At 35.0% G+C, this 14,512-nt stretch overlaps 1 protein-coding gene across 1 annotated transcript; it reads right to left on the reverse strand.

The window, feature by feature from the left end:
* Positions 1-7,800: 7,800 nt before the first annotated feature.
* Positions 7,801-11,971, reverse strand: LOC131011843 (amino acid permease 3-like). The gene is made up of 7 exons (XM_057939717.1): positions 11,821-11,971; positions 9,882-9,987; positions 9,563-9,796; positions 9,348-9,441; positions 9,050-9,264; positions 8,814-8,971; positions 7,801-8,714 (listed from the first exon to the last, which is right to left on the reverse strand). Exons 1-7 carry the CDS (start codon positions 11,824-11,826, stop codon positions 8,064-8,066), a joined length of 1,464 nt encoding a protein of 487 aa, XP_057795700.1. The 5' UTR covers positions 11,827-11,971; the 3' UTR covers positions 7,801-8,063.
* Between the last annotated feature and the right edge of the window lie 2,541 nt (positions 11,972-14,512).

Here is a 14,512-nt window from a genome sequence, read left to right on the forward strand (position 1 = left end):
CGGTATCCTATAACTGGTTGGTTGATAGGGATTAATTAATCTTTGCGTCGATGATCAGAGCTTTGAATTAGTGTGGATTTATTTGAGCCGAATTACCTTTTTTATTGATTTATTTCAAGAGTTATTTTTATTTGAATTATTGCATTCTTAGTTTTAATTAATTCTTCTCAAATTTAAGGCGTGGTGGCTACACCAAAATTTATAGATTTTTGGGGAATTGAATGAGTTTATCTGCTCTCTGTGGGATCGACCCTGCTTATCATTATACTAATTTATTTTGGTAATTCTGCAGGAATTATTTGGTGGTTGGCGACGTCCACCAGCCTTCTAGCCTCAATATCTTCCCAAACCCTCACAACGATGAATAATTGAGAGAAGAACGACAATCAACTCTCTAAGCGTGAATACTACACATTCACCACCTAAACCCATGAAAATATCATCCACCAACAGGCTGGAGAAAGCAACAAACGAATTAGAAAACACTACCCCAACAGATTGCTCAATAAACCCACGAAAAAGCAATCGAACAAGATCACACACACTCACGAAATTGTATGATCTGAAACCCACGAAATTACTCTCCAATATGTAGAAGAATATCAATGAAATCAGCCACCAAAAACGTCCTCCTTCTCTTCCTTAAATAGGCAAACCCTAGAAAGAGTTATATCTTGAGTAGAACTCTATAAAGATGATATACTCAATCTATAATCATAATCCCTCAATATTTCGAGCATATAGCTGATATAATGTGAGATATAACCATAAGAGACGTGATATACTCAAACACTAATGAGCTGGGAAATCGCAATGCTGCTGCTGGAAACCTGCACAAGAAAGTATCAGCCAAAGTACCAGACACTGAATGGTACTTTGCTTGTAATCGTATCTGAACATCCTGAGATACTTCTGGTACATTGTCTACATAATGACAACAAAACTTAGAGTATAGAAATACTCTAACAATCATTTTTAAATTTCGTAACATACAGTCCTCATTTTAAAATTTTATAACATATAATCATTTTTTTGAAAACACTAAAAGTTAAGGTCATGTTTTAACAATGAGCTCTCCACTTCTGTTAAAATTAGTTCTTGATTTTGAAGTAGCACAATGATTTCATTTCAATATAAATAAAAAGTTTAAGGCCTTGAAAAATACACAACTTAATCTTGACTTAAATAAAATGTAGACGGACTCAATTTTAACAAATAAAGAGAACAAGTGCCTAACTAAGAAAACTTGAAAGTATGAGAATCCATTACCCAAATAAGCATTTACCCGTAATTTATTTTATACTATTTGATATGCAGTATGTATGTATGAAGCAAACCATACACGTCCCCATCCAAATAATTAATTCCAAATTTTGAATTGATATAATATGAAGGTGGCTAGTTTCTTACTCATGTTTAATTATTTGTCCATTATATATAGTAGTCTTGGAAATCTTTCATAATAATTTAATAAAATCTCAACTGGGGAAAAGGGAAAAAGAAAGCTCTTTTAATCTTGACTTAAATAAAATGTAGACGGATTCAATTTTAGCAAATAAAAAGAACAAGTGCCTAACTATTAACTAAGAAAACTTGAAAGTATGATCCATTACCCAAATAAGCATTTACCCGTAATTTATTTTATACTATTTGATATGTAGTATGTATGTATGAAGCAAACCATACACGTCCCCATCCAAATAATTAATTCCAAATTTTGAATTGATATAATATGAAGGTGGCTAGTTTCTTACTCATGTTTAATTATTTGTCCATTATATATAGTAGTCTTGGAAATCTTTCATAATAATTTAATAAAATCTCAACTAGGGAAAAGGGCAAAAGAAAGCTCTTTTAATCAATACTTGACACATCAAATTTGTTTTATTGATAACTCCAAAGTCCAAACTCAATGAAATGGACCAGTCCGTGACTTGATGAAGAATGATGAATAATACAAGCTAGATTCCCACGAATTATTACTCTTAATTCTTCATTGTGTATAAAAAATTATGCACGCATTCTTCCCTAGCTAGTAAGAACTCGACAACGTTCTAACTTATTGTATATAATTAAGGTGAAAAAGAAGTTACATAGTTGATCAAGTCCAAGATTCTCTAGTGGAAAGCTTTATTGATGATGATAAATTGATGAATGGTGGTAATGAACTTGTTGGAATCTTGATCATAATTTTTTCTTCATATCCCTTTTTAATTAGAGGTTGTGCTTTTCTCCTCCATCCATCATAGTGGGTGGTTGAAGCATATGTACATAAGAATCACATCCACTTTTAAAATTTGATGTAGAAATTTTGAGAGGTATGGTCAATAAATGCCAAATTCAATAAAACTAATGCTCTCTTTACCTCATATAGAAAAGGTAGTTCATTGCCTTGGCATTGTTCCAAAAAGGTCACAACCTTGTTTGTCATGTGGCTTTTGTCACTTCAATCACAAACCATCATCAAGAAAGAGGGCTAGAATGGTGAAATTCTCATAGAAAAAGAAATAATATGCTTACATTGAATGTTTGGTGCGAAGACTAAAGATAATAATGATAATTAATTATTGGTAGAATGTGGTGCACACAAGATTCCTAGTTGCTAAGAAGATACTTCGTAATTCACCTCAAGGTCATTGTCATTTCTTAGGTAGGCACATTGCAGTATACTTAAGAGTTGGCATAGAGTTATATAATGCATTTAGGCCGTTGAAATTGCAATTATAGGCACTCATGATAAAATTAATAGCACGAAAAGCTAATCAGATATTGTGTTTCAAAACCCTCAATGAGTTATGAATTTTGACGTGAAATGTACGTTTGAATTAAGGGTGCATCTAAAATTTGATAATGAGATTGACTAAAAAATAAACACTTTGATCGACGATATTGTCAATGCCACGATGGCGATCAAATGAGCCGAGAGCATCCCCAACATAGATCTCCTCTAGTCTAAATCCTAACTTCGAACTAGCGGAAAAAGATCAAGAGATACAAATTTACTACAAAATGAAAAAGTTAGAACATTATTAGAATACTTTAAAATTTTGGTCTTGTTGCAAAAATTGAGATTTAATTACAATTACGAAATTAGGAAATAAATTATACACGATAATTTAATACAATAATACTTTAAGACATTTCTTTGTATGAGAATCTTTTTGTAAAAATTTAGTGATATTTCATAGTTTTTGGAGTCAATCGTGCACTTTTTTCCTATTAATCGTAAATTCAATTTCAATTTAATTATGTTTTTATTTATTATTTTTGCTTATGTTCTTTACTTTATGTCTAGCTAAGTTTTATAATCTAAGTAGGGCATGATGACGATAACTCTTAAAATTGTGAGGTTGTTTGCGAGTGATGATCTGCATGTGTGTGTTCCCGAAGTGTTTAGCTTGATTCCAAAGAGGTCTAATTTATCTTGATTAAGTTAATAGACCGCTAATTATTTGAGTACAGTTAGATCACCAATAAAACAAGGTTAGAGAGTGTGCACAATCACTTTGTGTCTCCAGAGTATCATGGGCATGAGAGGTTGAAGTAGACTACGGTCTGTCTGTATCAATACCAAGTCTGTCTAGGACTCAATGCTGCTTGGGTAATTTCACTTATTGAGGTGTCCTCGTGAGTAGTTGGTCAAGTAAGTTAGCTTGCATACGGTGTCCCTTGTATGTCTTAAAACTGTAAGGATAGATTGAATCAAAAATGGAAGTGCACGTGACAAGTGACAAGAGGACACAAGCTATTAGGGGTTTAACTGGTAGACACACATAGTAGTGAATATATTGACTAAGGACTGATCGAGTTCATGTTGGCTGATTCATTGCCTTGCCCAGATTCCTTATAATATTGATCACTTTATTTTGTTACTGTTTCAGTTTACTTTTCTCTATTGTCTTCTTGACCAAGTTATTGTTCTTTGAGATTGAGTCACTCGTGACAAAAAATGAATTCTACCTAGTATAAATGATTATATATGCGATTATACGTTCTATCTTCTCAGTGATCATATATTCTCTTAGTTTCTAGGTGTTCTACATTGTGAATTCAATTCCTAGATTCGAACACACTGAATTTTCCAATTGTTCTTTATTGTGATAGTGTGTTTCTTAGTAGGAAACCAAAACCTTCAAACACTCATCTCTTTTGAAGTTAGGTTTTGTTGTTAGAAGTTAGAAAGCAAGTAAGCTACGAAGTCTGTAGTCTGAAAGCAAAAAAGTTGTATACAGACACATAGGGCTGTAAACAAACTGAGCCACTCACAAATTATTCGGAGCTCGGCTCAAAAAAAGCTCGTTCAAGTTCGTTTGGAGAACTTCGATTAATAAACAAATCAAACTTGAGTTTGGTAGTATTCGGCTCGTTAGCTTATGAACAAGTTTGTTAAGTGATTCAACTTGAAAAATATAAATTATTAGTAGGTATAACTTATATTTATCTATTGAAGTTAATAATAATTATAATAAATCTCTAATTAATTATGTTTGTTATAAGAAAATAATTATATATTTATTATTTTAAATGAAATAATTTATTTTTAAAAGAAAATAATCAATATTTTGAATCAAAATATTTTGAATCAAAAGTATAAATTTAGAAAGTTCGTATAGGCTCGATTAAACTCGTGAGCCTCAAAGTATCCGGTCAAACAAAGTTCGGGATTAGACTTGATACTAAACAAATTGAATTTGAGCACACCAATATACGGTTCGGTTACACCCCTACGGACACTAGTATGTACTCGTTCGGGATCAACAATGTTGTTGTTAGATCAGAACTAAGTAAGCAACAAATGTTAGTTATCTGAAAGTGAAGTAAGAAAACCCAGTCACAATTACTAATTAATTTGTGAATAAACTCAGAGATTAATTAAAAGTGGGTGCTGAATCACACTGTAAAATGAAATAATCAAGAGAGTTCAAAGGTGAAACCTTGAAGAGTCTTGGGTTAATATGTGTTGTTGCTTCTATCTGGACTGAAATTTTCTTGTGAGAAAAAAATTGGTGAATTTCTGAATGATTCGTGTATGAATGAAAAAAGGAAAAATTTTGGCTTGGCAGAGAATTCAATGTTATGTTAAGTCTTATCCAAAAAGGTTAGCATGTATCGTAGGATTTCACTTGATGGTAAGAATTGTAAAAAGTAGGGAGGTGACGTGATGTGAATAAAAATCCTTCAGCTTTGAATTATCGGTTCTGTAATATTTTTTCAAGATTTTGCTAAATAAATCACCCATGTAAATGCTCAAATTTGAATAAATATGCAATGCATACGAATTTAAATAATTAAATTTACAAAAGCGTTTGTAAATTATTTGTTGGAATTATAAATAAACTTGTTTTCATTTGTCGGTGTGAATCATTTTAAATTTCTAAGTTCAAAATTACTCTAAACTTAATGAGGAAGGAACGAGGTATTACAAATTCAAATGAGAAGTTAATTTGAATTTGATAATACTAAAACATAAATTCAACTCATCAACATGAATATTTGTATTTGAAATTGTTTAACTAGGGGGAATTGTGAAAATAAATTAATTTTCTCCTTTTTCAATAATTCATTAATATGTAATTAAATGCATAACTACTCTCAGTTAGATAGGTCAAAATTCCCTATTAATTAACTAGGTCTTAATGAATTGTTGGAAAAAGTGAAAATAAATATAATTTCAATTTATTGTTTTTAAAATCCTAAATTTTTACTAGGGGTATTTAAGGTAAAATACATTTTCATTTTTAATAGAGTAATGTTAGACAGCCACATTGTGGCCACCCACAAATTAGTTAAATAGAAATTCTTTTGATTTATTTAACTTATTTTTTAAAATAAAAAAATAATTACTTTACTGTATTGTCTACATTTTAGTGATTTTTTGTACTTTTTTGGTAACTTTATTATTTTTATTAAAAAAATAAAATAAAAATAAAAAATGCAAAAATAAAAATTAAAAATAAGTACAATATAGACAATACAATAAAATAATTAAATCTTATTTTCATTTAAAAAATAAATTGAATAAATTAAAATTTTTCTTATTAAACTAATTTGTAGGTGGCCACAATGTGGCTGCATAGATTTATTATTTTTAATATTATGATTATTTGACAAGTTAATCTCGCTACTAAATAGTATACCAATGTTTGATAGGGGTTAATAGGTGAGATATGCTATATTTCCCACCATTTCTCACAGTTTGATAGGCTTTATTAATAATACTCTAGGCCCGCATTCATCTCTGAGCCCGCTGAAAAACACTGTTCCTCTTAGAAACCACATCCTGCCCTCACCTGATCAGTAATATTGCGATGAACAGTGTTTAAGATTAAAAATTGTGTTTACAATTTTATCCCTCAATTTACTTCAAAATACGAATTCTTCAGTCCTTTGATGAGATTTTCGTCAAATCCCCTTGAAGGTAAAATCTGCAAAATTCTGTTTTTGGGCATGTAAGGATTTTGTTCTCAATGCTTTTCTCTTCCGCCAAATTTATTTGCTTTCGATACAAATCTGAAAGGGGCCGGTGCAAGCTTACCAACAAGAGAGGTAAGGGTGGGTGGTCCGGCCGCAATTTTTGGGAGGAGGGGCCGGTGCAAGCTTACCGGGAGGAGATGAGAGCTGCTCGCGACGGCGACAAGGAGACGGGACGCGATTTTATTCTGGGTGAGGGCGACGGAAAACATGAATTTTGGTTGGGGGTATGGCGGCGTTATAGGGAAGAAGGCTGCAAAAAAAAAAATTTGCAGAGAAAATATGGGGGTGCGTAACTTGCCTGGGGAAGAAGGAAGAAAGAGGTGGGGTAGAAGGGGGTGGGCTGGGGGGGGAAGGTGTCTGGAGTCTGCTGCACAAGGGGTGGGAGTTACATGTTCAATCACTAATTTTTTTCTTTTTTTTCCCCGATTATGCTTAGGATAATTTTGTCATCTTCTTGTATTAATAGAGGGTATTCATGTAATTTCAACATCTAATATATCTGTTAAATTATTTTAGCAGAACCTATCAAACATCTAATTCTAGTTATACATACATTATTTAGTGGTCATCAAACAATAGTTTAAATAACTAAACTCACAGAATATAGATTAATTATCTCTATATAATTAATACCTTCATTTCTATACCACACACTCAAACGGACCCAATAATTAAAGATGTATTGACATTTGCTTAACAATAATTCTATTATAGGTAGGATAAATTAAATTAATACAGGTTAGTGTGATGTTTGATATCATGTTCTATTAATATGGTCATCTCCTACTTAATCCTACTTCTACATGCTATTTTGTGGGAATAACCCATACTAATAATCCGGCCTCCCCCCTCGGATAACTTTAATACTGCGAAGTTGGATAAAAATTCTGCTACCCTTCCTCACGCATATCGATGCAAATGCCCAAGTAATGGTGGACACACATGATATTTTTAAATTATATGAGGATAGTTTTGGTATTAGATAATATAATCCAACATAATCCTATGTATATCAAACACAATATAGGATTAAATAGCCATGATATCAAACACCATGAAATAATATAAATCCACACTAATCCACACTAATTTTTCAAGATAATTTTAATCCTAATCAATCCTAAATTGCAAATCAAACGGCCCCTGACTGTTTAGAATCTCACTCACTCATGTACGGCTCTCTATTTCTTTATTTTTGAAAAAGAGAGCATAAATTCGATAATCACGGGAAACTAGGAACAACAGAAAGATCAAGCGAACATAAATTAAAAACAACTATTATAGCATTTAGCAGGTAATTAATTACGGATGCAATCACTTTGCACATCTCGAGAATTTTACACTATTTTAATTTATCAACTGAGAAAATACAAGTAAAATTACACTGGAAAATCATGGGATTTAATTTCTTGAAAATTACAAACAGGGTTACCCCTTTTTTTCCCTTGTTGTAAATACTGTGAAAATCCACAGCCTTTTTAATTAGGCCTGTTATGAACATGAACTAGAAACTAAAAATCCCACCATTTTCTTTCTTTTTCTTTTTCTTTTTCTTTTTGTCTTACTTAATCAAAAACTGCAAACTAGTATCAGTAGGAAGTCTTGAAAGGCTTGTAAGTCTTGAGATCAGACACAACTCCGGCGAAGGATCCGACGGCTGCGGCGATGGATATGATGAGACAGGCGGCGCTGAGCGTCTGCAGGCATATCCACCGCGAGCTCCACTTGGGGATCTTCTTCTGCACAATGTACATCTCCACCGGAAAATAGACGGTGAGCGGCCAGAAGCCGAAGGCGCCGAGGATTCCGACGACGTCGTTGAAGAAGGGCATGAGCATTGAGATGATGGTGGTGATCACCACGAATATGCTTCTCCAAATAAGCCTGAAAACGGTGATCTTGTAGCGGAAGCCGGGGATGGGGAGAGTGATCTCTTTCGCAATGAGTTTGCTGTCGGGGAACCACTCCGCCGCCGTCTTCTCCACGAAGGCGAAGAGGGGCTGGCAGTAGACCTGGTAGGCGCCGATGAGGTGGATCACGATGGCGGCGTTCGCGATGTCCAGGAGCCAGTATGGGTTGAAGAATCCGAATCCGGTCAGGAGGTTGCCCGGGGACAGGTCGCCGAAGGCGGCGTACCCGAAGCACCCGCAGAGCATGTAGAACACGGTGGTCACGGCCACGCTCAGCAGCGTCGCCTTCTTCATCGTCTTGTACTCCGATGGCGGCGATTTTATCGTGTCCTGATATCATAATTCAGTAATTAATTGATTGATTAAGCGCACAAATTGGAAATTTCATTATAATTAAACATAAGCTACATAGAAATCAATTCAATGTACCTCAATCTCGATGAGGATTAAGGAGTAGGAATAGGCGAAAGCTATAGCGCCGAGAGCTTGGAAGCTTCTCCAAATCTTCTGTGTTTCGTCGATCGTTTGAGCTCCGACGACTGTGCCGATGCTTATTCCGGTGAAACTTCCCATGACTTTCCCAGATTCTGATGGGTAAAAAAATTTAAAAATAGTTGTTAAAATAAAATCGGTGAATTAAATTAGGGGTTGAAATGGGGGAGTACCTGCAACTTTTCCGATGCCGAGGCCTAAACCGATGGTGGAGTAAGTGAAGGACATGATGGCAGCAACAATGGAGAGCCACCAAATCTGGTCGAAATCGGGGATCTGGGAGAAGACGATCTCCACAACACCAAATGCAATCATGTAAGGATTGCTCGAAACTCTACATGGGCTGGCGTCGCCTTTGCTGTGGAAGCAATTCGACCTCTCAATCGCCCTGTTCCATTCATATATATACGACTATCTATTAACATTAAATCTAATAAAAAAATATATAAATGCAAATGAATCCACACTCACATCATGCTTATAGATGCAGCAATGGTGTAACCGATTGCAACCCCAAAGAGATTCATGTACTGAACCGCACCACACACTTTCACCTGGAAACCACCTGAAAATCCACCAAAAAAAAAAATTATTATTATTATTATTATTATTATTATTATTATTATTATTATTATTATTATTTCATATATTTTCAAAGAGAGTGAAGAATTAAAAGTGAATTTTACCGAGATTGGACCTAACGGCGTCCATGTAGGTGTAGTTGCGCTTGCCGTTATCGGGGTCGCCGGTACGGTAGCATGTAGAGAGAAGGACAGAAGTGTAATATGTGACGAAAGCGAACAACAACATGACGGTCGGACCAGCAACCCAACCCAGCTGCGCTGTCGCCCAAGCCAACGACAGAACGCCCGACCCAATAACGGCCGTTATGATATGGGCACTCGCCGTCCAAACACTTCCTATCCAAACCAAACCAAATAAAAAATCCTCAAAAATCACGTCATACCATGGATCCGAGCTGTCTCAAAACGGAGAAAATCTTACCAGTTCGTTTGAGGCGGCCGTCGTCGTCGTAGCACTTGGACCCCACCTGCGACGGCACATTCACTGTAACCTCGAGGTGCCTCGCTCCGCTATTCTCACTCATCTTCTATTTTTTACAATCACAAACCAGAAATTTAAAATTATAACTCCAAGTGAACTGCGAGAGATATATGTGTTGTGTAGAAGTGGAGGAGAATATGAGTGATTAATGAGGAATTGAATGCCTCGCAGAAAAATTTAGTGCATGAAATGGGGATTCTGGCTCCCAACCGTTTTCTTCCCAGTGCACTTAAAATCTGGTGGCGGAATCACACGCACACAAATTTTCATACACACTTTTCAAGAGTCTTTTTTTTTTTTTCTGCGAAAATTCGAAACATAATTTGTTTGTGTAATTTTTTTGAGAATTAGTGCATTCGCAGATAATTATTTCTGGGCATGCGAGCAGGGTATATATAAGGGGAGAAGAGGTTGAAAAAGGTAGGAGAAGGAAGCGCGTTCAGTCAAAGCCCGGCCCCAAATGGTAGGTACATGCGTGTATACTTACAGATTTGTGCCTAGTGTTGTATTTACTGAAATACGAATTGTATTTAATGTATTTTGCCGAGTACCAAGTTTAGAAAACTCCCAAAGTATTATTGAGAATGAATATTACAGATTCAAAAGGATTAGAAGTAAAGTTGGGGGTTGAGAGAATAATAAATACTCGTATGATTTATATATGCAATGTCAAATTGGAGATGGCTTTGAATCTCGGGTTGGATGATATCACAAATAATAAATGCAAGATTCTTGAAATTTAGGAGCAAAAGTTAATGAAGGAAATCAAACAAGGTGAAAATGGGGGTTGAAGGGATAAGTATGAATTACTATAAACAGCCAACTGGTTGCATGGTCCTGCCAATCGGCCCTCACACGTGGAATTAATTCAAATGTTTTCCAAGTGTGCACAACAAATTAAATTCATGAAATTAATATTTCTACCCATAAAATAAGATGATTGACAAGTTTCGCACTGCTAAAAATGTCCCAATTTTTTCTCTCCAGAAAATACACTACTTTTTAGCCATACAATGTGGACATGACTCAAATGTTGGCACGGACCAAACACTAATACAATAAGATAACATGTATTGTTGGTATATATGGGCTGGTTTGATTTTCAGTAAATGATTACGTAGGATAATTTGTAACCAGGTTATTTAGCGTGGATAATGACAGATTATTAATACTGAGTTGATATTTGCTATCATGGATAAATACAGAATATCCTGGTTTAAGTTAATTCTAGGGGGAGGTGGTATTATTAATCCTAAGAAATCTGGATTAATAATACTGGGTTGTGGGATTAAATCGGGTCATCCGCATTATTACTAAATAATACCAAACACTAGACTGATCTGTACTAAATTAGCTAATACAGTGTATTAGTCAATATCAAACACGCCCTATATATTACTCCCTTTGTCTTTGATCACTTTTTTTTACATGAGTTTTAAGGAACTAGTGTTTTGTGTGTTAAATGTAATAAGTGAAAAGTTAAAAAGTGAATAAAGGAAAAAACAAAAGTGATTAATTAAGCTTTGCTGATCAAGTTTCGCGGGATGAAGGGACTATTGAACATAAGTTACAATTTTCTTTATTTTTAACACACTCCTAGAGAAGAAAATATGGGATTGAACAAGAATGACCAAATAAAAAAGTTATAAACAAAAAGGAAATATGGGATTAAAAAATAGTAGTACTTCTTAGTCATTCCACACTCGAATGTTGGCACGAACCAGACATGAATTCAATACGATAACATATATATTGTTGAATAATGGTATAGAATATTAAACAATGAGCTTCAATTTTCTTGATTTTTAGCAAAATCCTAGACAAGAAAATATGGGATTAAACAAGAATGAACAAAAAAAAAGAAAAGGAGGGTTCTTACTGTCATTGTGAGATATGGCTTCTGCTCTGACAAAAATGGGGAAATCCCACTCTATAAGTGGAAGTAGGAAAACAGAGTTAATAGAGTTTTTTAGTAGTGTCTGAAATTTTGATGAGCTTAAAGCAATATATATAGGGAAAAAAAGGTGTGGGTGAAATGATTTTTTTAAATGTCTCTTTTAATGAGAACCTTTGAATCGTAATAATTTGCACGCTATGGCTTCTCATCCATCCCTTTTCATCAACAAAGAGAATAGGGTTCTACTTTCATTTTAATCATGGATGCTAGCTTTGGTTTGGGTATATAATATTTAATATTAATGTATATATATAAGCAATTAAGACACCTATCACTTATCAGTCAAACATTTTATTTGAAGTGGGTTTAGAATATCTGGTTTATATACAGCAAACCATATTCTGTTTTGTTCTCCACCGTATTTTTTGTTTTATACCAGTGGTTAATGATAATGTTATATTATAAGCTGCAAATATAGCGATGAAATTGAAAAATCAAGCTAATGTAGAATCGAGAATAAGTATTTTTATAGCTAGACATATGCTAATAGCTTTGTTGGTTCTTGAAAAACCTTCTTTCGTCTCCTAATATTTTTGGACGACAATTGCCTTAGTTGGAGGGACATGAATCAAAGTTAAATTATGCTTGCATTGTTGGGTTCCCAAAATCTGAGGAAAGAGAGCTTATTTTTACATCAAGAGAATTACTCCTTTTCATCAAGAGCTATCTTTTGAAGTAAGTTGTCACATGCATTATTAATTTATTTCCTCAATTATTTGGCTCTGCATTGCTTAGTGCTATCTAAATATAACTTAAAGTTTATGGGTGAGAATGTAATGTGAATTGGAGAACTCCATTCGCATAGAAATAATTTTTGGTAATGATGTGCAAAGAATAATTTAACTTGAGTGATGAATACGTATTAAGTTTTAGTTACTGATTGCCATGGATGTTATAGAGGGAGGGTTTGGCAGGAAAAAGGGCAAATTGCATGAAAATACCCCACTTTTTTTCAAATTTGATTTTTTGACAAACTTTTTTTTTGTTGCAAAAATTTGAACGAGCTTTCAATTTGTTGCAATGTCCGGCCCGTTAAATTTTCGGGCCAAATGAATGCCAACGTGGCATTAAAAATGCCACATCACACTCACAAACCCCCCACGTCACCCTCTCTCCCTCTCTCTCTCTCTCTCTCCGCGACCTGTTTCGCCCCCCTCCAAATTCTCCCATCGTCTCTCCCGCTCCCTACTTTTCTCAAATCGCCGGTTCTCATCGTCTCTCCTGCTTCCTCATTTTCTCAAATCGCCGGTCGCCGTTCTTCTGAGAACAAAACAGGTAGTGGTGTCCAAATGGAAACCAGTGCCGCTGCCTGAGAAAATGGGGTGAGCCCTAATTCGCTTGCTCGCCGCTCTTCGGCTAGAGAAAACGTCGGCCCTCAAGCCGGTGGACCCGAGAATTTGGGCGGTGGAAAACAGGGAGTCGGAGATGGTGATGTGGGGAGACCCGAGAATCTGGACAGATTTGGGCGGAGGAGGAAGTGGCGCGACGGGGTTGAAAGGTATTTGGGGCGGCGCCGCCCCTCTGTAAACCCTAACCAAGCAGCGCCGCTGCCCCTCGATTTTTCTTGAAATCCTCGCCGGGAAAAAGGTCGATGATGAGATGATAACATCTCTGAGACCACTCCCCCTGAAATTCTCGATTTTCCTTGATTTAGGAGCATTTTTTTGAAGTTTTTTTTTTCTAGAATTGAAAGTTTTTCTTCTTCATTCTTCAATTTCTGATTTCGGGACGGCGTGGTTGTTGGGTATCTGTGGCGGTGGAGGGAGGAAGTCCGGCGAGTTGTTTGGAATTTGGGGGCGGTGACCGTTGCTGTGGAGGTCCCAGAATTCCGGGAGGAAGTGGCGGCGATGTTGTTTGGAGGGGGCGGAAACAGGGCGTGGAGAGAGAGAGAGAGAGGGAGAGAGGGTGACGTGGGGGGTTTGTGAGTGTGATGTGGCATTTTTAATGCCACGTTGGCATTCCGGGCTGCCAACTAAGATTTAATTTGGCCCGAAAATTTAACGGGCCGGACATTGCAACAAATTGAAAGCTCGTTCAAATTTTTGCAACAAAAAAAAAAGTTTGTCAAAAAATCAAATTTGAAAAAAAGTGGGGTATTTTCATGCAATTTGACCGCAGGAAAAATCAGTTATGTTATGTGATTGAAAATAATGTTTTCCCAATTAATGAATGTGAATATATATAGATTGAAGGCATAATATTTCTGGCCCATCTCTTCTCTTTTTCTTCTTTAAAAATGATTAATTAAGGGAATCTAAAGAACTTGTAAGAAAATCCGAAAAGAGGAATTTCATTTTTAGACTCTCCAACTTGACATATACAAGTGAAATTATTTTTTTGCGATGCTTGTAGTAGGAGAGCATTCCTTCTTTAAACTTATAAATTAAGCAATACTTTTCTTAGTTTTTCTATTTTTTACTTTTTCCAACACAAAAATATTGTCCGAATGAGATTTATTTAGATTACTGAATGGACTAAAAAACTAGTTTAGATTTTATTTCGTTAAACTGAATAATAATAATAATAATAATAATAATAATAATAATAATAATAATATTATTATTATTATTATTATTATTATTATTATTATTATTATGTGATCATAATGTCTGCT

The sequence above is a fragment of the Salvia miltiorrhiza genome, chromosome 2 (assembly GCF_028751815.1).
Source record: "Salvia miltiorrhiza cultivar Shanhuang (shh) chromosome 2, IMPLAD_Smil_shh, whole genome shotgun sequence".
Taxonomy (NCBI): domain Eukaryota; kingdom Viridiplantae; phylum Streptophyta; class Magnoliopsida; order Lamiales; family Lamiaceae; genus Salvia; species Salvia miltiorrhiza.

What these genes read in the sequence shown, in the direction of transcription:
- LOC131011843 (XM_057939717.1), bottom strand. An exon ending in CGGCCGCCTCAAACGAACTG is followed by an intron (nt 9,797 to 9,881) that starts GTAAGATTTTCT and finishes TGGTTTGGATAG; the next exon opens with GAAGTGTTTGGACGGCGAGT. An exon ending in CGGCATCGGAAAAGTTGCAG is followed by an intron (nt 8,972 to 9,049) that starts GTACTCCCCCAT and finishes TTTACCCATCAG; the next exon opens with AATCTGGGAAAGTCATGGGA.